General features: G+C 43.7%; 1 protein-coding gene across 1 annotated transcript in view; it reads right to left on the minus strand.

The window, feature by feature from the left end:
* Positions 1 to 23,383, minus strand: part of LOC109298061 (atrial natriuretic peptide receptor 1-like) — a 63,471-nt gene that overhangs the window by 14,267 nt on the left and 25,821 nt on the right. The window contains exons 7-18 of the mRNA XM_019518195.1: positions 21,020 to 21,092; positions 20,044 to 20,191; positions 17,510 to 17,596; positions 15,769 to 15,912; positions 14,693 to 14,814; positions 13,221 to 13,362; positions 7,200 to 7,248; positions 6,016 to 6,117; positions 4,352 to 4,471; positions 3,612 to 3,705; positions 2,620 to 2,707; positions 1,560 to 1,699 (exon numbers count right to left, since the gene is read on the minus strand). Of these exons, the coding sequence (XP_019373740.1) occupies positions 1,560 to 1,699; positions 2,620 to 2,707; positions 3,612 to 3,705; positions 4,352 to 4,471; positions 6,016 to 6,117; positions 7,200 to 7,248; positions 13,221 to 13,362; positions 14,693 to 14,814; positions 15,769 to 15,912; positions 17,510 to 17,596; positions 20,044 to 20,191; positions 21,020 to 21,092 (1,309 nt within the window). The remainder of the gene's footprint in view (positions 1 to 1,559; positions 1,700 to 2,619; positions 2,708 to 3,611; positions 3,706 to 4,351; positions 4,472 to 6,015; positions 6,118 to 7,199; positions 7,249 to 13,220; positions 13,363 to 14,692; positions 14,815 to 15,768; positions 15,913 to 17,509; positions 17,597 to 20,043; positions 20,192 to 21,019; positions 21,093 to 23,383) is intronic.

Genomic DNA, 23,383 nt, shown 5'->3' on the forward strand with positions numbered 1-23,383 from the left:
ATCATTGATGCCAAAATGAACATGGGCCGGCAGTGTGGGGATGTGGCCAGGAAGGCCAACCGTACCTTGTCATGCATCCACAGATGCATCTCAAACAGGTCCAAAGAGGTGATCCTCCCCCTCTATGCGGCACTGGTCAGGCCGCAGTTGGAGTACTGCATCCAGTTCTGGGCACCGCACTTCAAGAGGGATGTGGACAGCATGAAGAGGATCCAGAGGAGGGCCACTCACATGATCAGGGGACAGCAGGGCAGGCCCTATGAGGAGAGGCTACGGGACCTGAACCTGTTCAGCCTCCACAAGAGAAGGCTGAGGGGGGATCTAGTGACCTGTTACAAACTAGTCAGGGGGGACCAGCAGGCACTGGGGAAGTCTCTGTTCCCCCGAGCACTGCCAGGAGTGACCAGGAATAACGGTCACAAGCTGGCAGAGGGTAGGTTTAGGCTAGATATCAGGAGGCGCTACTTCATGGTTAGGGCGGCTAGGATCTGGAACCAACTTCCAAGAGAAGTGGTGCAGGCTCCTACCCTGGAGGTCTTTAAGAGGAGGTTAGATGAACACCTTGCTGGGGTCGTTTGACCCCAGTACTCTTTCCTGCCATGGCAGGGGGTCAGACTAGATGATCTACTCAGGTCCCTTCCGACCCTAGAAACTATGAAACTATGAAACCATACATGCAGAGTTGTGCATGAAAAAACTCCAGAGCAGGGTAGTAAAATACAAGTACTACCCTGCTGTGGAGTTTATTAGTTCTGTGCGCCCTAATAGGGGCACACATGTAGTTGCTGAGATGTTTATTGCACGGTTAATTAGTCAACTGCACAGTAAACATCTCATGTAAACATGCCCAGTTTGTTAGATTTATGGGTGTGTGTAATCCTGCTGCTTGGTTTAGCAGCAAGAGGAGTATTTCTTCATTTCTGTTACTAAGAGTTAGAGTCCGTCCCCAAAAGATACTGATGATTTGGGCAGAAGTAGCATTTAATTAACTGCCAACACCTACAAAGTTACAATATGGGAGAAAAGTTATAGGGGGAGGGTTCTAAAGAACCAGGAGAGGAAATGCCAAGACTCATACAGACTGGGAAGTGGCATGTATGTACTGGGAGCCCTGCTCAAGAAGACAACAATGGTAAGGTTTAGGAATGGGGACCTTGAGACGTGAACAGAAGCTTCATCCTTGGCTGAGTGTGTGAGCTGATTGCTTGGGCTGATTTTGGAGTCATATATTCCTATAAAATGCAAGTCAACAGCTGAAACTAGTCAGTTTTCAGCATCTCAGCAGAGACTTGGCAGGTCACACCAGGTGCTGGTCATTTCCACCCACTCCTCTATTCTGCAGCTTTCTTTAGCCTCATGAAATACTATGGCTATGCATGAAAAAATACTGACAGTGCATTTTCTAGGGCTGTGTTTAGACTTCTCGCAATTTTATTCCTCTGGTCTGTACAGTGGTAATTAGCTTTTCACCTCTCTTCAACTGGCACGTTCTTTTGAGAATTTGACTTCTCCTAATTACCTCACAAAATCCCCTCCTACTGTTGGTACAGAGAACTCACATGCATCTCCTATAGTTTCCACTTTGTAGACATCATAATTGTCTATAATTTCATCAAAGGTAGTGTAGAGCTTGTTTAAGAAGTCCACCACTTGGTAAGGTGTGCTGGTGCTGGACAGCTGAGTGAAGCCAACGATGTCACTGATAAGACACAGCAAGGAGAAGAAATCCTGTTCATTCATGAATGTGGCATGCTTTTGTGAAACAAAAATAGAATGGTGCATCTTCCTTTTTGATAATAATTTCTCAACTGGAAGTTAGGATTTTCCATTTCTTCCTTTCATTTGCTTTCTCATTTTATTTGTTTTGAAGTGTCTTTGTTGAGTTTACAGGATCTTACAGACATATTTTCTTCTTTAAGACATTCCCTTAGTAGCAAAGAATGGATTACTCCAAGTCAGCTTCACTGACTAAGGAAGTAGAAAGTTTTAATTTACAACTAGATGTAAGTTTATTTGAGGATACAGGGTCCTTGATCTTAAGCTATGCCCACAAGGCAAAAAATGGACATAATCCCTATCCTTTGCCATGGACTGCACAGCAGGATCTATTATTTGCTGGGCTATGTCTTACCACTGTACATGTCCAATGCTGAAAGTCAAATAAAGTTTACAAAATGTGTTTGCTCTATAAGGTTTTTCTACTAAAACTTAAGGTTTTTATTTAGTTTTACCTTGAACAGAAATATATATATTATAACTGCTAGTAGTGATATATTACTGTGTGTTAGCCCTGAAGTTACAATTTATGAAGTGACAATGTAATGTAAAAACTGTAGAATCTGTGCATTTTCAGAGAAAACATGCCATTCCTCCCAGCAGTCACAGCTGTAATATAAATTCTATGCTCAGATTGGAGGTTTTACCTCTTACAGTTACAGTGGCATCCTGCAGATGAAAATTTACAAAACTACATTAAGGGCTCACTCCAACAAAAAGCTTAATGATTTACATCGTTTGCTCCTTGTCCCCTTAGACATCATTTTGCTCCTAAATATGATTTGGGCACATATGGCTTTGTTCAGGTAAATTCCATCTGTGACCACATCCATCCCTACTCACCTGAAAAAGATGGTGGCACTTATGTAGCTTTGGGCTTGTGCAGGTTTTCCTTGCCTTAAACTATCTGCTACTTGCTTTGGTAACATGCCTATTTTAGAGAGTAAAGAGAAATCATTAACTAATATTGTAACAGAGAAGTACACAAAAATGCTTCACCATAATTTGATTTATTTTTCCTGTTAGATACAGAATGCAAAATAAACATGAATAACTGTACAATGCTTTGATGTTGGGGCAGAAGCCTCAAGGGAAAAAGAACTAGGGAATCTAGATACAAACACTGTGGCTCTTATCTCTCACTTCTGCTTTCTTTACCTCTCCTCTCTCGTTTTCTTTCCTATGAGCTGTCTCTTCTGTGCATTTCCCTTGCAGTTCTCTTCACCCACAACCTCTCCTTTCTCTCTGTGCCTCCTTATTTCCCTCTTCTCTAGTCTCTGTCTGTCCCTTCATCTCTTTCCTCTTGTAAAATTCCATAGTGAAAAATCTGTCAGGAAATGACATCACCCTTGTATTAGTTCTCCAAGATTCTCCAGCCTTTTTAGAGCCAAGCAAAATGACATTTCCATAAAACCAAGAAGGCCTCAGACCCAGAGGAAGATGAAACATCTTAGCAATTCAATGGGAAAGGAATGATTTGAGGGAAAAATGAAAACAAATGATAAATGTCTATCATACCTTGCATGGAGGAAATATATTAAAGGAAGACCTATAAAAAATGATGAAGGGGATCAGGCATTGGAACAAGTTACCTAGACAAGCTGTGGAATTTCCAGGCTTGGAAACTTCAAAAGCAGATTAGACAGACTCTTGGCAGGGATGGCTTAGTTATCCTGCCTTGAGCAGCAGACTAAACTAGTGGAACTTGTGAGGTCTCTTCCAGCCCTACTTGCCTATGAACCTGTTATCCTAAAAAGGTGGATTATTTCACTGTTTGTCATTAAGAAAGCAAAGAATTTAAATTTTACTATGCAGAATACTTTTCAGCAACTTACTATGCAACAAACAATCAGTTTTCTGTTTTTCATGCATTAAGTCCTGGGTTCTTTCTGCAACTAAGACTTCCAGGTGTTTGCTGTATTTCTCCATCTAAGCAGCACAAACAGAGAATTGGACAATATAATCCATTCACTGAGTTCCTCATATCTACAAAAATAAACAGCTTTAACATATCATTGATTTCAGTTTGAAAGCATGCAGCTGGACAAAGGTCAACCTTTCACCCATATTTTTTCTGATGGTTCTATGCATTAACTTCTATCTTTAGACTGCCACTAGCAAGCAATCAGACCACCGCTCAAGGCAGATTTATCCCAGACATTCAAAGCCTATAGTTAGTCATGTTAGTCTGAACTCAAGCAGAAGGCAAGGTAGATTTGCACCTTAGAAATCAGGGCTGTCCAACCAGCAGCCTGCAATCTGCATGCAGCTTGTGAGGGATTAAATTGTGGGCTCTGGACTTAAAAATGTTCATCCTTAAATGAATCTGCAAAAGTTATGACTGCCGACAGGAACAGAGTCACAATGGGACCTGGACTTCAACTTAAGCATAGCTTCCACTGAAGCTCAAACTGCAGTTAACCTACTAGATGTGAATTAGTGGATGTTTTCCTTTTGGCAAACAAAGGGTGCAACATCAAAGGGCAAGACAGTCCCCAGTGAGTGGCAGGGAAAGCTGGCCTCAGTTTCTTGCTTGAGTTGCCTTCTCATTTGATTAGAAATCTACTGTGCTTACCAGGGTCATCATCATGTCAACAGGGCTAACTTTGTTAGGATTCATCTTGTACAACATCTTCTTGACCTGCTCAAATGTTGGTCTTTGGACTGGGTTGTTTATCCTGCACCTTCTGATTAGCTGGAGAAATGGCAGGGGGAGATAAAGCAAATAAGTCATTTGTCAGTCAAGGTAGGGATAAATCTTTCTATCAAGCACTGCTTCTTGGGTTGTCTTTGCTGCCATTTGCAACCATGATACCAGATCTGTGCACCCCATTTCAGGAGGGATGTGGACAACATTGAAAGGGTCCAGAGGAGGGCCACCCGCATGATCCAGGGACAACAGGGCAGACCCTACATTGAAAGACTGTAGGACCTAAACCTGTTTGGCCTTCACAAGAGAAGGCTGAGGGGGGACCTGGTGACCATCTATAAACTCACTAAGGGGGACCAGAAGGGTTTGGGGGACACACTGTTTCCCCTAGCGCCCCCTGGCATGACAAGGAACAATGGACACAAATTATTGGAGAGTAGGTTTAGATTAGACATCCGCAAGAACTACTTCACAGTCAGGGCGGCTAGGAGCTGGAACCAACTTCAAAGGGAAGTGGTGCTGGCTCCTACCCTGGCGAACTTTAAAAAGAGGCTTGATGCCTACCTGGCTGGACTCATTTGAGTCCAGTTTTTTTCTCCCGCCCAGTCGGGAGGTCGGACTTGGAAATCTATAAGGTATCTTCTGACCCTACTTCTATGATTCTATGATCTTTCCCATGTCTATGTTCATACCTATATCAAATCATACTGACTGATTTATTCTGTCCCTTGTACTTCACTGGCATTAGTTAATGAAGTGCTGCTGGGGGGAAACCCAGAATGCTCTAGTGTTGCCTGTTTTCCTTTGGTTCAATACTTTTAAAATGTGGGGACCCAATCCTTTTACCTTACCACGTTGCACTGCTAGAGTCAGACAAAGTGGCCTTTGGGTTTGCTATTCGCAAAAGTTGCCTGGGGTTAATTCAGCTGTCTTTCAAAATCAGTTTAATGAAACCAGAGTAAGACCTGGTTTAACTCATTTCAATCTAAAAGGAGACCGGTTTAATTTAAGTAGTTAAGGAATTGAACTGAGCCAAGCTGATACAAAGCATTCTTAACCTAAATCAGACTGGCTGAATACAAACTCCCTTAATTAAACTAACTTGCTTTAAAAATATACCTTTGGTTACACTTAGGACAATACTGCACAGGTTTACGTGAAAGAATCAGCTCTTTTATCTCATCAAAAAAAATAAAACAGGGATTGCTTGAGAGGCAAACTTCAGCTTATTGACAACTGGCTTTCAAATGCTAATCATAAAGCATCTCTAATATTAAATATGTATATCAAATTGCCACTTCATAATAAAATTAAAAGCCATAACATTCCATCGACTGAAAATTAAAAACATCATTTACTGCACTTAAACTTTTTGGGACAAACTGAAACTTCCCATTTTTTGGAATAATGGCTGCTCTGTTATGAATATTAAAGCTATCAAGCATTTTATGGTGCCTTGCTTAAGATGTAAAATCTTAACTCTGCATTTCCTGGGTTTCTTACTGCATTGAAATCACTGTCAAATCCCTACAGCCTTCAATTCACCATAATAACGATGTTTGTGTGCAATAGTATATTGTGTTATTTACCTCCACATAGTCTGTAGGGCATGGGCAGGAATTGTCAGACTTCCCTGAAATCAATTCTGTCAGAGGTGGGCACCAAGAATGCTCTACTGAATGAGATTCATCCTTCTAGAAGGCAGTATTTAATAACATTGAAAGAAGAGAACAAAGGGGGACAAAAACTGTAAATAAATCAATCATAATATTGTAAAGCAGCGAATCAATGAAAGAGATTTATTGGCACTTTTTTGTATGTTATGTTGAATGTACCCCACTATTGTCATACGTCTGCAACATATTCTGCCCCATCACTTCCAACATAGGAGCCTTCATATTTTTCTCTGTTGGGATTAGTCCAGATCAATGCTTTCATGTGTAAGCACATAAAAGGCCTGAATGGCTCATTCTAACCCAGATGGCTCTGTCTCCAACTGCTCACTCAGCTGAAAGGATTTGAGCTCAGCCTGCATTGCAGGTGAACAGCTTTGGAAAGGAATGAAAAAAAAAATAGATGGAACCAGATACTCAGAGCCCTTTATGAAACTGGATGGACAGCACTATTAACCACTGGAGAAATACAGTCCTAAATTCAAGTTGCTAGATCTATTTTAAGTAATGCATGCCATAGGATCAGAGCAATGACACATTCTGTCTTTATGGCAACTGCTATCAATTTTGAAGCACATTCTTTATGCTGGTGCTTTTGCACTGACCATTTATATGGGGGATCAATTCATAGACAACACCACCCCCATGGATAACGGCTCAGCAGCTATGCCAATGCAGTTTCCTGACCCCTAACACACACAGTCAAGGTGCTTTGTGGTTCTATGGAAACAGGACAGACCAGGGAAGGTACAGCCAGGTGAGGAACAGGCCTGGGAATGGCATACGTGGTCATAGCCCTAGCCTCAGAGAGCTTCCCCAGAAGAAGTAATGAATCCAAACCATAGTCTTTTCCCCTGGATTCCTCTTGGAAGTCCTGGGAGCTTCTGGAATTAGGAAGAATCATTAGTAATATGGCTCCATTGGAGCCAGCTAAAAATCTGGCCCTGAGTAAGCTCTGAGGCGTTTGGTCCTTGTGAATAAAGTACAATAAATTCCCTCTGGAGTCTATCAGAGTTTCTATCAGAGTTTTGTTAATAACTTCAAAAGAAGCAGGATTAAAATTATTAGGAAAAAACCTCAAAAAACAGAAGAGCTCTTACCGGCACAGGGTCATTTCTTGTTGCAATCTCTAATAAAATGATGGCATAACTGTAAAATTACAGAAAAGCATGTGAAACAGAAACAGCAAAGTACATCATCTGAGGAACAGGATAGATTTACGTATATTTTCTTCCCCTTGACTTTTTGTTAAAGAACTTGACCGCAACAATTTTCTGACCAGCAACAGATCTGACCTGCTTCTTAAATGGGCAGATTATCTATGCTATCAGTTGAAGAGCATGGATATAGTCCATAGGGGATATGTAATGTACTGAATAGCATCATAATTAATCTAGTGTGGTTTTATACACTGATTGCCTGCAAGGAGGGGAGCCATTTCTGGATCACATGACAACAAGAAAACCAAGGAGATTTTTAAGGAGAGCAATTAGATGGTAACTGAAGCAAAACTCCAGTGATTCCAGAATGCCCTCCCTGCCTCTGCAGTGCCAGCAGCTATGCTAGTACATGCTGGGAAGAAAAATAAAATTCTTAAGGGGAGCTAAACAATGTCAGTTGGACCCAGGTGCTTTGGTGTCTGTATAAATAAAAAATACAGAGAAGCAAAACTGGAGGGAACTGTGACTGAGAGCAGGCTTTGCATCTAAAATGCAAGGATTCTTGAATAACCCTACTCCCTATTCCTCACTAAATGCCCATTTCCCCATTCCAATGTCACTAGACCTTCCAAGGATCTTCTGTAATGCTTCCTATTTTTATGTGCAGGCATCTTGATTTGCCAGAGGGAGAATGGCAGAACAGGAGTAGGCACTCTAAAAGGAAACTGCCATGAGTTCAGATACCACAGTGGTGAGTGACCTCTAGATTTATGTCACCTTAGTCAGTCAAGACAAATTTTCTAAAAGTTAGTATTGATTTTGGGTGCTCTAATTTTTAGGTCCCTGTGATAGGAGTATCGCTATGGGAGTCTTTCTAGTGGTGACTCCGCCCTGCTGTTAAGGGCCAGCTGCCTGCTTACTTTCCTGCCATGCCTTGATCTTAATTGGTTGAGTGATGTAATTAGTGGGAGGCTACCCACTTTATATGCCCTGGTGCCAGGGGGTGCCATCTGTGGCTCCTTTTCCTCCCCTACACCGCAGCCCATGCCTCGCAGATGGTGCTGACAGAATTTTTGACCTGGGCCTTGCTGTGATTTGGCCCTCTCCTTTACTTCGCTGGGGCTCTTCACGGCCCCCCTCTCACTCGGGGGCTCCGCACTGCCCCCTTCACTCTGGGCTGGGGCCAAATGCACCCCCAAGATGCTGTGCCCTCTCTGGCGCCAGGACTCCCACGCTACCATGGAGTCCCTATGAGGCCTCCTCCAACCCCTAATAGCCTCACCCGATCCTTCGGTCAAACAGTAAACACAAAACACAAAGCCCCTGGGCTATAACGTAAAACTAAACCGTCCGGTCAGAACAATATTCGATCTCTACCGGGAAAATACTCCAACCCATGGCAGCAACCAAGAGATGCTCATGCAGTCAATCCTCTCCCCTCTCTCCGCACTGGCCAAGCTCCCTCCTCCTTGGCTGCCAGAGGGGAACTGCCCTCCTGGCCTCCTGCCTGGGCTTAAGAAGGGCTAAGCTCTGCCCCTTCCTGTCAGCAGGTTTCGCTGGTTGCCCCAGCAACCAGCACCTGTGTTGCCCTGGTGACTGGCAGCTGCGCCTCCCCCTTCTCACTGCTAGGAGACTCTCTTGAGCCGTTTCTGTTTTCAGGCGCAGGGCACCTAAGTGCTCTGCGACAGTCCCAAATTCAAGGTACTTTAGGAAAGGACTGAACACCTCTCCTTGAAATTCAGGGCTTTTTGAGTTATGTCTGTCACGGGTTGGGGTCCTACAGGATGGCTGTGATCTCCCCAAGACCCCCTTACCATGCCAAGTTGACCCAATGGGCACCCTCTATTCTCACCTGCCACGTCTTTGATCGAATGATTGATAGGGAGACTACCTTTCAGTCCTCTTGGACATGGTCTTGATTGATTCTCTGGACCCTGTGGGTTTCTGGACCCCTGGTGGGTCCTGCTTCAAGATAGACGTCACAACGGGTGTTTCAGGGCACCCTAGCCTTATGGGCTATGCATGGCTCCAACCATCCCTTTACTACACCCCAAGCCTCGCAGATGGTACCAACGTTGTTTGGTCTGGGCCTTGTTGCAATTTGGCCCCCTTGTCCTCCCCGGGCTTTCCGCAGCCCTGTCTCGCTTGGTGCCTCACTGGTGCTTGGGCTCTCCGCAGCTCTGCAAAGTGCTACGCCCTCTCTGGCACCGGGGTCTGTGCACCCCAAATGCTGTGCCCTCTCTGGCGCCAGGGTCCACACACTGCTGTGGGCCCCCTATGAGGCCTCCTCCATCCCCTAATAGCCTCACCCAAACCACCAGTCTTATACAACAGTAAACAAAACACAAGCTCCTGGGCTGTAACATAAATTCAAGCCACTCGGCTATAACCTCATTCAAACCCTACCGGAGAATGCTCCGTCCCTTAATAGTATCGGAAGCTGCTACTGCAGTCAGGCCTCTCCCCTTTGCTTGCTCTGGGAGAGCTCCTTTCCCCTAGACTGCTGGTAGGGAACAGCCTTCCCTGGGCCCGGTCCTGGGGTTTATATGGGCCCAAAGCCTTGACCCTTCTGGTCAGCTGACCAGGTGCAGGTGCAGGCTAATTTACCCTCCGGCTTGTTGTCCTGGTAACCTGCACCTGGGCTTCTGTCTCTCTCTTTGGGCTTTTCCCCCAGGCAATTTCCTCCCTTCTAGGAGCAGGGCACCTTTGTGCCTTGCAAAAATGTCCCATAATTCATGACTCACTTTTAAAAACGGTGACTTCTGGATTTGAGTTCCACCCAAGAGAAATGTCAGGCACTCCTAAAACCTACACCATAAGGCAAATAAGGTTGCAGAAAGCCACAGATTATGCCAGGATAGTTACCTTACCTAGGATTTCCAGACCATGTCCAATGTATTTTGGCCAGCATTACCTATGCTCATATGTTGGGATGGCTTAGCATCTGTTTATACAGACAAGCACCAGTTCTGTTGCAAAGTAGGTGCCAGTCATTAGTGAACGTAGGACAGCCTGTGCAATAATACAGGTGCCATCTCTTTTTCAGGAACTTTCTTGCACTACAACTACGTGTTTTGCCTTGCAAGGGGAACAAGAAGAAAGTATGGAAACCAAGGAGACACTACTGGCAAGTGTGATGCTTTTTGATACATGGCAATGACAAAATAAATGCATAAGAGTGCTGAAAAACAGCTTGGGCAGAGCACCATATGGTTTAGGAGAACTAAAGCTAGATCCATCAAATCCTCTACCCTCAGGCTTAGGACAGAAACAGAACAGCATAGCTAGGTTCAAACACAAAAAGTCCATGCCATTTTGGACCAGATTCTTCAAGGTATTAAGATGCTTTGACATGAGGATAGGCACCGAGTAGGATTTTCACTAATATCTGGGAACTAAACTTTCTGGAAAGCCTGAGGTCCACCAGCTGGGTCCCTGCAGATATAAGCCCAAGTTATGTTTTATTCACTGAAAGATAATACAATCTAGAAATCTAGTATGTATATATAAAATAAAAAGCTTTTCTACCAAATTTGTCATTTTGCTAGGTGTTAAGTGAAAATAGGGGAAGGATTAATCAAAGTTTCCTTATATTAGCAACTAATTTATTTTTAAAAAGACTAAAAACAGTAATTGAAAGGCAATTAGACTTAGTCACTGACAACCTAGCCAAAGGAAAACTAGGCTTTGAGGCAAACATTAGTTTTATAATTCCTTTCACCATAGTTTTATTTTACATTTAATTAATACATAGTTTGGACAGCTTAACAATTATTTTGGCCACTCCCAATGTGATTTTGGCTGTTATTTTTTTACAAATGTACCAATAGTTAAAAAGCCCTGTCTGCATTTGAACAGATGGAGCCCAAAACAAAATCTCACCTGCTTTCTGAAGATACTGCAGACCTAATTGCCCCATTAGCTTCAACCACTTATTATTTGTATTTCATTAGTACCAGGAGGCTCCAACTACAACCAGGGTGCTGAGACAAAGTAAGAGAAAATTCCTGCCACAAAGATTATATGATAAAAAAAGTTGTCCCTAAAGGAGATATAGGGTGTGTCTACACATCGCTGTAGAGTGACATTGCTACAGTGCTGTGCTTTAGTACTTCCTTTTGGAAGTACTAAAGCACAGCATGGTACAGATGATTACTGTGCTGGGTGTGCAGTGCACAATTAAATTTCGCCACTACGGCGACATAGCTTGCGATAACGTGTAGACCCACATGATTGCTATGTTGCTATGGGGCGACATGTAGACATGACCCCAGAGGCACAACAAGAAAAAGTGACTTGCCTAAAAACAAACCAGAAATCTTGGGGAGAGCCAAGAAATGACACTATATTTTTGGAATCCTAGTCAGGGTCCTTATAATCACAAGACTCTCTTTTTTCTCAATCATCTTAGTAATCTCCTCTGTGTGTTGAACAGAAAACATAGCAGAACACAATTTTAGCAGAACCTGACAAACAGAACCCACTTGACAAATAAGCAATTACCATGTGCTCAGAAAGAAATAGGAAAAAGTTTTTCATTTCCTCTATATTATGGTTATTCCTTCTGCATAAAAATATATTCTGAATCAGTTGTGTGACAAACTGGAAATCTGCTCCCTGGGTGCATCTACACATGTGCCTGAATAAACTCTGGCGCAGTTTACATTGGAGTTAGCTGCTTCCCGGGTGTAGTGTCTTCATGAGCACCCAGGACCACAGCTATTTGACCAGGTGTGAAGAAGCCCTGGCCTGGCAGAGGGTCTGGGGGTTCAGCCCTGGGTAGCAGCAGAGGACTGTAGAAAGGCTGGCTGGGGGACGAGGGTGCTACAGTGCAGCGCTAGATGGTAGGCCTGGGTCACAGTCTACATGTGCATTTGAGCTGCTGTAGGATAGTATTTCTCCCAGACTATACTGTCCTACAGTGGAGTTAATTAATTTACTGCACCCTAATACTGGCACACGGGATATTTTACTGTGGAGCTAATTAATCAACTCCAAAGTAAAGTGCATGTGTAAATGTACCCTATTTAAACCATTTTAATATTACTGGGTACATCTACACGTGCAATTAGCACATAGCAATAAACTCTGGCACAGTTCGAACCAGAGCTTATTGTTCCCAGGTGCAGTGTTTAAATGTGGTCTCAGGACTGCAGCATGTTGAGCCAAGGTGAAGCAGACCCAAGCTAGCAGGAGACTTGGGGGGTCAGCTTCACCCCAGCAAAACATGCTGCAGAGGGGCTAACCAAGGCATAAGGATGCTATAGTGTGGGGTTAGCCAGTAGGCAGCCCCCACACTGCAGAACCCTCGCGCCCCAGCCAGCTCTGGTGACAGTCTACATGTGCACTGTAGTGCGTGTAAGTGCTATCTGCTGTAGCATAGTAACTGTCCCTACAGTGGAGTTAATTAATTTACTGTGCCCTAATGCAAGAACATATGTAGATGGTGACACTTTACTGCACAGCAATTCAGTCAGCTCCATAGTAAAGTGCACCCACTCTGAACTAAGTACAGTAAAAGCTCCATTAACTGGCACCTTACAAGCCAGCACGTTCTATTAACTGCCATGCCAGCTTGTAAAGTAAGCCGGATGACCATGGGTGCCGGATAACAAAGCTTTTACTGTAATATTTTCTCAACAGAAGAAACACAAAAGAAACAATACTGTTAAAAAGAGAATAGCTTTAAGATCTATCTTTTGATTGCACTTGCACTAGTGCAAAAATATCAGAAACATTACCCTGGATTTACATCAGCTTCAATGAGCTCCAGAATTTTACTTCCTATCTTCAAGTAGTGGTCCCCTTAATAGCTAAATTATTCTCCAAATGTGAATCAGTCAACTTTTAATCACAATCAATCAAATTCTTCTCTGATATAATGTTGGAAGTCAGTTCAGCCTAATTAATAACAAAGGATATTTGATCACAAAGAAAGACACATGAAAAGTTTATCGTCACCTGTACACATCTGCCATAGGAGTAGGTTCAAAGTTCAACAGTGAATGCATCTCGGGTGGCAAATAAATCTGTATCAAATCCTGCTGATATGAACTAGAGCCCCCAGAGGAATCTTCTTTCCTGTAAGACTGCAATCCATAGTCTGTCACACAAGAAAGAAGCAAGTTCTCAGTAAAGATTATGTTCTTTCCTGAAACACCTGTATTACTAAGTTGCAACATTATTGAGTTTATAGTGGAAGTAAAGCCATCCCAGTTTCAACCTAAAGAGTTTGGTGGGCGGGGGAGGTGCTTCTATTCAAATGTAGTTGTGAATGCTGGAACTGGAGAGCAAATGTTGGGTGAGATTACTCAGATAGTATAACTGAGCCTTTTGATTTACTTCACATTGAATACTGGCCCAAAAACCAGTCTATTCAACCACGGCAGCATCATTTCAGTGCAAGACAGAACCAGTGTTACAGTCTTTTGCAGCACCCACCTCCTTGCAGGCCATGTTGAAGATGTCCAGGTATAGTTTTAGTTTTTTGAAGCAATTAGAAGCCAGCAGAAATGGGGTACTGTACTTACACATACTGGCCCCAGGATTAGGGGAATATAAAGGTAAAATGTGGGATACCGGGGCAGGGAATGTACAGTAACTTTAACACTACTTTTGGAGCCAACCCTCTGTTCTGTATGGTATAAAGCTCAACTGGACCCCTGGATCTGACCCTGAATTGGGATGAGGAGCCCACACTCAGCCATAGAGTAATCTCAGACAACAACATGAGAAAAAATACTTTTACTTCCATTTTCTAGAAACAAACACTATTAAAATTGGGAGTGGGGGTGGGTAAGGTTTTTGGTTCAGACCCATCTCTAATCAGGATATTCCAGTAGTCTCATTTTTTTAGACCACAACCCAAGTTTTATCCTTAGCAAGAAAGTGGCAAAGCTGTTGTCTGAAACCACTGAGATCAAGTACACTGTGATCAGTTAAAGTCTCCAGAGTTCTGTAAGTCAAACTATCCTGTATCTTACACTGGCCAACACCACTGAAACTGGCAGGCTCTCATAGAAGCAAGACTGGTTGTGTTGGTGTAAGGGAGGGAGAATTCATCAGCTTGTCCCTAGTTTTCTTTTACCTTTCCCTATTAAAGTGTCTTCAGGTTTACCAGTCATCAAACATCTTTTAGTGTTTCATACTGATGTCTGTAATGAGGTTTCCTTATGAATCAAATAGAAGACGAGGTGGATTTTGCCAAATCTGATGATGTCTGACTCCATCTCTCATGGGATATGGTATATGCAAGAGGGGCACACATTCAATGGGAGGACAAGATAATATAATGGGTTTGCTGTACCATAGTTTACTAGTAATATAGGCTGTTTCAGTTAGTATTCCCATCTGAAATGCCAGATTGCAGTACTGCTGGAGCAGTGTATAATTGGTTTACTGGACAGATTGCAAATTCCATCCCTTCTCTTTACCTGCGATCTTACAAACCCATCGGTCATCAATCACACAATTACTGGACTTCAACCGTCCATGATACATTTTATGTTGGTGAAGATATGCCATTCCGTGAGCAATGTCTGCAGCAAAGGAAAACCTGAAAGGCACAAAGTCACTATTAACAAACTAGTGTTCTTGTGAACCAAATCCTCAGTGAGGGATCTGTTAAAAACCTATTGAAGTCAATGGAAGATTTTATGACTTAAGTAGCCTTTCAATCCAGGCCCCCAGGGCTCAATTCTGCAAGGTGCCAAAGTAAGGACTCCTGTGAGTTGCTGAATGTCCCCAGTTTCCCCTTAGGTGATATGCCAGATGGAACACATGGTACTCAGCACATGATAGAAGTTTTCATGTTCTTGCAGGTTTTCTCAGTAGCTTGTATGATTAACCTCTGGCTACAGACATGCAGAAGAGGAGCAGATTTCTAAACTTCCTTATTTAGTATGGAACAGCTATTTTTAAAGAGATTTTTTGCTGTTGCCCTGAAGCAAAGCAAAGAGAATGCACAGCTAGTGGGAATAAGGGGCAGTATGTATTTATAAAATAAATGGTTAAAACAAAGAGGTTGTTTTTTTTCTGTATTCCTTTGAAATCCTTTGAGCCTCTTCTGTGTACATGTGTCTTTTTACAGGTAACTAATAATGCTTACAATAATCCTTTCAGTGTTGGACCTGTGTTGCTCTTTTACACAGTTTAAGTCAATAGAACATCAGAGTGTAATAAGTCTATATGACATCAGTGAAAGAAAGGAAGCTATGTGGGATCCAAGACTTCAAATGGCAGCACACCATAAACAGAGATGCAATGAAAAGACTTGGGCTCGGCAGAAGTAATGTGGAATATAAGGATATCCCTGAGATAGGTCAGAGCAAGGATCAATGGGCTTTCCTTTCTCTTTCTTTTGCAGAAGAGTGGTATCTTCTGATCTACAACACATCACAGACTCATGTACTCCATGACTTTATCTATAATTGGCACTCTATCTGAAACAGAAAGTGTCACCTAGCAGTGCTACTTGTGTCGCTTATCTTTTCCAAAGTCTTGTTTTTACCTGAAGCCCCAGTTTAGAGGGATGTCTTCATTGAGCAGAACATCATTCAGACTCCCTTTTGGACAGTATTCTGTCACAATTGCAATGTTTGGCACCTCTACACAACCTCCGACGAATTTGCAGAGGTTGGGATGATCGAGTTCTCTGTGAAGAAGAAGCACAGGAATCGCATCATAGAACCATAGGTTAATAGAAAATGAGGGTTGGAAGGGACCTCAGGAAGTCATCTAGTTTACCCTCTGCTCAAAGCACGACAATCCCTAACTAGATTATCAAAGCCAAGGCCTGCCTGCTCCCACATCTCTACACACTGCACAGCCCCTACACTGAGGCACCCTATGTGCAAGCCAGGCGCTCCCTGGGTTGGCTGCTCCCCTGTCTCCTTGTGTCTCCGCATGGGGGCTCCACTGTGGAGCCCCTGCACTGAGGCACACTGACTTCAGGCAGCTGCAGAGCAGCTGCCTGGGGTGCACTGTGTCTTGAGACAGGGGAGCAGGGCTGCCTGCTCCCCTGTATCCACATGCCTCAGCATGGGGACTCCATCGCATCATGTGGTATGAGGGGAGAAAGTGGTGGGTAGCTGGCTGGGGAACAGGGTGCCTCAGTGCACGGTTAGCTGGCAGGCCTGTGCTCACCTCCCAGCTGGGGAGTGGGACGTGGAGACAGGGAAGCAGACAGCCCAAGGCTGCCTGCTAACCTGTCTCTGCACACTACGGAGCCCCTGAGCTGAGACACCTGCACCCCCAGCAAGCTGCTCCCTAGCTGCCTGGGGCACGGCGTGCCTTGAGATGGGAAAGAAGGCAGCCCTGAGCGACCTGCCCTCCCCATCTCTGCATTTGTCTTGGTGCACTCCACACTGGTGTGGTTTGCGCTGCTTTTTTCAGGTTTCTTTTTTTATTGCTATCGGGAAATCCTGGTAGTGAATTTTGCCCTGGCACTGCAAATAAGCAGCACTGTGCACAAATCAACATGCAACTCATGGAGTTTGTGGGGCTGCAAAGAGGTAGGGTTGCAAAGACATGCCTGCATGTCTGGATCCAGCCTTGCTGGGTAACTTGCTCCAGTGCTTTACCACCCTCCTGGTGAGAATTTTTTTCCTGATATCTACCCTAAATTTCTCTTGCTGCAGCTTGAGACCACTGTTTCTTGTTCTGACATCTGCCACTACTGAGAACAGTCTAGATCCAGCCTCTCTGTAACAACACTTCAGGTAGTCGAAGGCTGCTGTTAAATCCCTCCTCAGTCTTCTCATCTCCAGACTAAATAAGCCCAGTTCCCCCAGCCTCTCCTCAGAGGTCATGTGCCCCAACACCCTTCATTGGCATGAAGATGTGGTGCTTTGCCATTTTTTTGGAGTTTTTTGTGTTCTTGAATATTCACAAAAGCATGTTCAATCAAGGTCAAATAAATACACTGCAATAAAACATTTGGAGAAAAAAGAACATGAACACAAGTAACAACAGGTAGGTCTAAATTTTCAGTCAAAGATGTACTAAACCTTAGCAATCTATCAGCCTGGCATGGGGAAGGTGCATCAGTGCTTGTAGCCAATAGCACAGTGATGATGATCACATCTAGTTACCTTTGATCACCAGCCTAAATTATCAGGTATTTACAGCTAAACTGAGTGGGTCATCTTTTGGAATAAGCCTGGAGCAAGACTCAAATGTCTTAACTGATCTGCCACCACATCCTCCTACTGGTGCTCTCATAGCAACCTGTATTCCATTTCATTGTTTACCTCACTTGCTTTACTTCCTTCCGTATGGATTTGGACAGAGTGAAAGTCTTTTTCATTATTTTCTTGATGGCGACTGTCCTTCCATCACTGCAACAAGACCAAGATGTTTTTGTAAATGCTGTAATCCCACAGTGATTCACTGTGGAATTTGGGGATGTTTGAAATAAAAATCTGCAGAAAATGACACATTTTGAAGCTCATGCCAGTTTCTCTCTATATATTTGTGTTTCCTAACCCAAGAGGTAAATTCTTCCCATTTCTATAGGGGTCACTAGACTAGCATAGAGCAGACTGGAGAGGTGTGAGGCAGAAAAAAGGAGCAGTGGGACCAGGAAAAATGGTATTCCCCTAGTCAGCAGGTGGGACACAATGGTGATTAGCTCCTTACTCCACTTTCCCTCACTCCTCTTCAGCAGCTTCTAATGCAGTTTGCTAGAAGAATAGCTAATGTAAGCAGGGCTGCCTTTTATGGTTGTCACTCCAAATTCTCCTCTCATCTTCCATAGGACTCAGCATGATTTTCTACAGTGCAAATTGCAGTGTAGTGTAAAGATAAATATGTTAGCTTTAAGTAAGCTAGCCTGGGTAACTGAAACAGTTTAGCCAAGGAAGCTCAGAGCTGTGTGGTCTACCCTACTGAGATAGCTGGCTTCTGGATGTTCTGGGCAGCATTTTCCCTGGGATGTGAGAGGGGCCAGGAGAAGTGGGGTCCTTGTCCATCAAACTATTGGAAGTAGCTGCCCTGCCCTGAGATGTTTTGTATGAGTATACCATGACCAAGATCAACTGGTGACCTAGTGGTTAATACTGTCTTCAATTCCCAGTCCTGCAAACTGGTTTAAGGATCCAGTTTATAGATAACAACAACATAGTATAGCATGTCATTCCTTTGTTCTAAGACCCTAACTGGCTTCTACTTAAATATTACAGATGGACCTGCAGTAGAGACTTAGGTTTAAACACACTGAGGTATTGAAAGGCGCTTGTACGTGTGACACCATTAACATGTACACATGATGAAAATATCACTTTGTGCGGCTTAATGGCATCACAGTGTGGATGTGCAAGACTTTTGAGGGGTTATTAATGACTTTGCATTGTTGCAAACTAAACTACACCTGGATGTAGTTTAGTTTACAACTCTGCAAATTGCAACGATGCTGCTGTCAGCTTGCCCCCTGGCCACAGGACAGGCAGGCAGGCTCTGCCAAACAAAAGGATTGGGCCCCTCTCTGCTTCTCTTCCTGGCCTGATGCAATTCTTCCCTGAGCCTTCTGGGGCTTCCAGTGCCCCATGCATTGTCCCTGCCACCTGGGACCACCTGGGAATGGGCTGGCTTTCTTGGCATCTGGAGAAAGCAGCAGGGACGATGCACAGGGCGCTGGAAGCCTGCCAAGCCTGAGCTTCCCCTCCCGGCTTCCAGCACCCTGGGGACTGTCCTTGCTGCCTTCTCTGGCCTCCAGCACACCCAGTCACCTGGCTGCTGCCCCAGAGGCAAGCTAGCTTATTCCCAGGCAATCCCAGGTGGTGGGAAGGCAGTGGGAAAAGTGCACAAGGTGCTGGAAGCCCCAGCAGGCTTGGGGAAGAGTTGGATCCAGCCAGGCACTGCCTCTGAGCTGGGGCAACACCTGGCCTACTAGCAACCCACCCAGGCACCCTGGGGGGGCATCACTGCTGCAGAGGGAAGGACAGGGCCCCTAGTAGCTCAGGGGCCACTTTGCCTGCAAGCAGCTCACACCTCAGCTGGGGACAGGCTCCAGCTCCTACAAAAAAAAAAAAAAAAAAAAAAGGATCGGGTCCCCTCATGATAACATGATGGAAAAATTGAAACAATTAGTCCTCAGGGTTTTATTCTACACCCCACTGTTTTGATTTAGGGGGCACAAAATGAAACCTTAGGGATTAAAACCCCATCACATGTACAGGCACCTGAGAACATTTGTAAACAATTAAAAATCTCATCAAGAAAAGAAAAGGGGGACAACCAAAAATAGTAGTCACTGGAGTGGGTATGGGAAAATTGCTCATGCAGAGCATGGTAGGAAGCTCATGTTATCATACAAGATCATAGGAAAGTAGGGCTGGAAGGAACCTCACAAGGTCATCTACTCCAGCCCCTGCTCAAGGCAAGGTCATCTCTGACTAAACCATCCCAGCCAGGCTTCTGTCCAACTTGCTCTTGTAAGTTTTCTGGATGGAAATTCCACACTTTCTCTAGGGAGCATGTTTCAATGCTTGACCACCACCCTAGTCAGAAAGTTCCTCCTAATCTTCAGTCTAAATTTCCTCTGTTTCAGCTTGAGGCCATTGCTCCTAGTCCTGTTCCCTACTAATGCAGAGAAAAGCCTGTCTCCATCTTCTCCATAATCATCCTTCAGGCATTTGAAGACTGTTATCAGAATAGGTTAGGGGATGGAGAATAAGCCATTGTATTACTTGCAGATGGCAATATGGCAAGGAGTGACAGCCTTCTTGTCCAGGTGTAGCTATAGTAGAGAGAATAACACAGAAGAATGATTGTGAGCTAAGCCTACTATATTCCGGTCTGTGTGAAGTACTGCTTCCTGGAGGTGCTGACAGCTGCTGTGCAGGAGCTCAGTGCAGTGATACAGCTGGCATTGGATTCACTGGGTGCATGGGGCACACTAAGGATGCTACCCATTGCAGTCCGTACCATGCGATCTAAATTGAAACAGTAAATGGTCATTGAGACACATGTGACTTTCAGGCACATTTAAATCATACACACACAGAGGAAACTTTGCTGCTGTTCACACCAGAGTCTGGTCTTGTGTATAGTTGTAGTAGAACTGCTTAACTGAGGATCTGAATATTAAAGAAAATGTAACATCAAGCCCCTGAATTTATTATGGCTCAAAGCCATAAATTAGTGACCTTTCCCACTAATCTCAGCAATTGGGGTAATGCTGTGCCACACAGAGATACTTACACTAGCTCAGGAGAAACAGACTAGCCTCATTAGATCCTCCTAGACCAAGCAGCGGACCATGCTATTTTAACTAGACTACAATATAAAGCTAGCTCAGCTATCTATACCCTACACAGTATTGCACCATACAGGCATTTCCATAAGTCAGTTTCCCTGCTCTCAAAATGATCGGCCCTCAGTGACTGACATTACCAGCATAGATACAAGATGTCCTCTGTTGAGTCCTTACTAATATTCTGTTGAGATTTGTTTTAAATGAGCAGGTGTGATGGACTTTCCATCTACTTCCAGCAGATCATTATTTCACTGCATGACAGATCCATGTCATAAAGGTTTTTTTTTTGATAGTCAATCTAATTATTCTCTTCTTTTATTTCATCCCCTTAGTGTAAGAAACTTTAACATATTTCCCTTCCTTGGAATTTACACTTCTTTAATCAGAGCTTGTCTTTCAAGTCATATAATCCATCCATCTGGCACGCAGACACATTTATGCATTTGATTCACTTATAAAACAAAGTAACACTGCTAAGAATGCCAAAAAAACAGTATTTACAAACCTTGTCTGATGTGGCTGAAGTCTATAATCCAGCTTTCATCCCAAAACATCTTTTGCTTCTGATATTGAAACCACTACAGAAGACATAACAGGCCAAATTCATTTCTTGGCTGGGGGGGGTGAGGGGGAAAAGGGGGGTAACTCCACTGGTTTCAGTGGAGTCCCTCCAGAAATGAACATAGCCAAAAATCATTAGATATATAGATATTTTAAAGTATAAAATCCACCGATACTTGAACACATCAGATAACTCTGAGCAGTAACAAGTCAGGATCCAACACTTAAATACAAACATCAGTAGTTCTAAACAATATGGCATGATAAATTAACGGGAGGATTTAGGATTTTGAAAAGTGGGGTGCAGCTGATGTGGTACATCATCCCAAAAAACACAACACATACTTTTCTTTACTAATATGCTAGGCACTTATTCCATTTACCACTGAAGCAAAAACAAATATAATTTTATTGGAATGTGTATTATTATGTATTAAAAACACAACAAACTAGGCAAAAAAATAATCAAAATACCATTTCATTAGTCCTGTAGTCATTAGAGTTAAATGTACATCTCTTTTTCAGATTCATAAAACAAAGCCTAGTCTTCTTGAGCATCTTGGCAGTGCATCCAGTGCTTCATTGAAAGTTATTCCACATCAGAAATAATGTTTACCTGAGTTAATGTTTTTAGGCAGAGTTAAAAACAGTCTCCAACACAGTTAAATAGGAGCTACATCCTAGAAGCAGCTAGCAGACAGCAGAATTGCCAAAAAGAATAGCTTTTGATTAGTGGAACATCACGGTCATTTAAAAAAGAAGGGAGGGTTGTTAAGGAGGAATTATGTAGATTATAATGAGCCAGGAAATCAACTGAGTCTCTAACCATTGTCTGAATAGAAATGCTGCTGCTGCTGCTGCTGCTGCTGCTGCTGCTGCTGCGAGGTAGTTGGTTTTAAACTTTGGGTAGACCGAGAAGCAAAGGGAGCTGCAATTGCAGCAGTGCACCTCCCCCTGGATCCACCACTGAATACATTTATAATAATATTATCTATCAATTTCCAACCATTTGTACTACACTTAGCCTAAGCTCTGAAGTCAGCTAGGGGTGCATATGACCTCCTATCTTAGAAAGATTGTAGGTCATGTAAAATGCCAGTAATATATATTTCATCAATACAACCAGTGATATTTTTCACATAATCAAATTTGGGATCTAGATCAGCATCTTAGAGGGTACATTGTCACATCAAGTTCTCTATCATATGAAACACTAGAGTGGACATAGTCACTGCTTTGTAAATAAGATTTAGGTCTGTACCAGGGAACTCTAGCCCTGTTACTAGGAAGTAAAGGCTTTTAAGACTTGAGTCTTCAGAGCAAAGCTTGCCAGCAGAGCAAGGGTTAAAGGCTAAGCCTTGCAGGCCAGTCAGCTGACTGGGAGCTGTCAGGTGACTGTGAAAGTGTCCAGGCCAGAATTATATAAACCCTGGTCTGAGCTAGCTAGAGGAGTCCAGACTGAGACAGAGGGTGGACTCTAGAAGGCTCCAAGCAAACCTGCAGCAACTCTAAAAGTGAGAGCCACGGGCAGTAGGGACTCAGAATTGTGGAGCCCATGGGTAAGAAGGCTAACTGCCTACGTTAACTCTGCTTTGTTATAGCCCAGCGGCTTCCTATTCATGTTATAGTTTAATCCAGTGGTTTGTGGCTGAGGCTGTAGGGGATGTGGAGGCCTCATCAGCACCCACGGGGGTGCAGCTACAGGAGCCAGAGAGCCTGGCACTATTGCGGGCACAGCTAGACAGGGCCAGGGGCCCAGAGCAGATTGAATGAAGCTAGTGCCTCTAAGCTGGGTCCTAACCAGTGGCCTAGGCTGGTAGGCCTAGCTAGAGTGAAGAGGCCAAGGCCTCCAAGGCCTTGGCCCCAACAAAGGGACATTGTACAGATAACACCTACAAGGCATGGGGCATGATAAGGGGAGGTTAGAGTTATGCAATTAGCCCTTAAGGCAGGAGCTCATCATTTATAGAGGTGAGAGCAAAGACCCTGTCTGGGAAGCCCTGGGGCAGCCTCCCTTTTAAAAACCAAAGAAACACCAAGATGTGGCAGGTGAGTGAAAGGGAAACATATTCAAAATATAAAAAGAACGGACTCCGGGGGGTAGCTCTAGGTGTGTGCCAGTGCATCTGGGGATGACACCCTGTTACACGGTCCAATAAAGCTTTCAAATTCCGTAATTACAAATAGTATAAGTACACATTCTCTATAGCTGATTAATTATGCAGATGAAATTAAAAAAATAGAAAACTAGGGTTGGACAGGACCTCATCTCCTGCTCAAGGCAGAACCATCCCCAACTAGATGATCC

Source organism: Gavialis gangeticus, unplaced genomic scaffold (genome assembly GCF_001723915.1).
Source record: "Gavialis gangeticus isolate Ggan-Ray unplaced genomic scaffold, GavGan_comp1, whole genome shotgun sequence".
In the NCBI taxonomy this organism is placed as follows: Eukaryota; Metazoa; Chordata; order Crocodylia; family Gavialidae; genus Gavialis; species Gavialis gangeticus.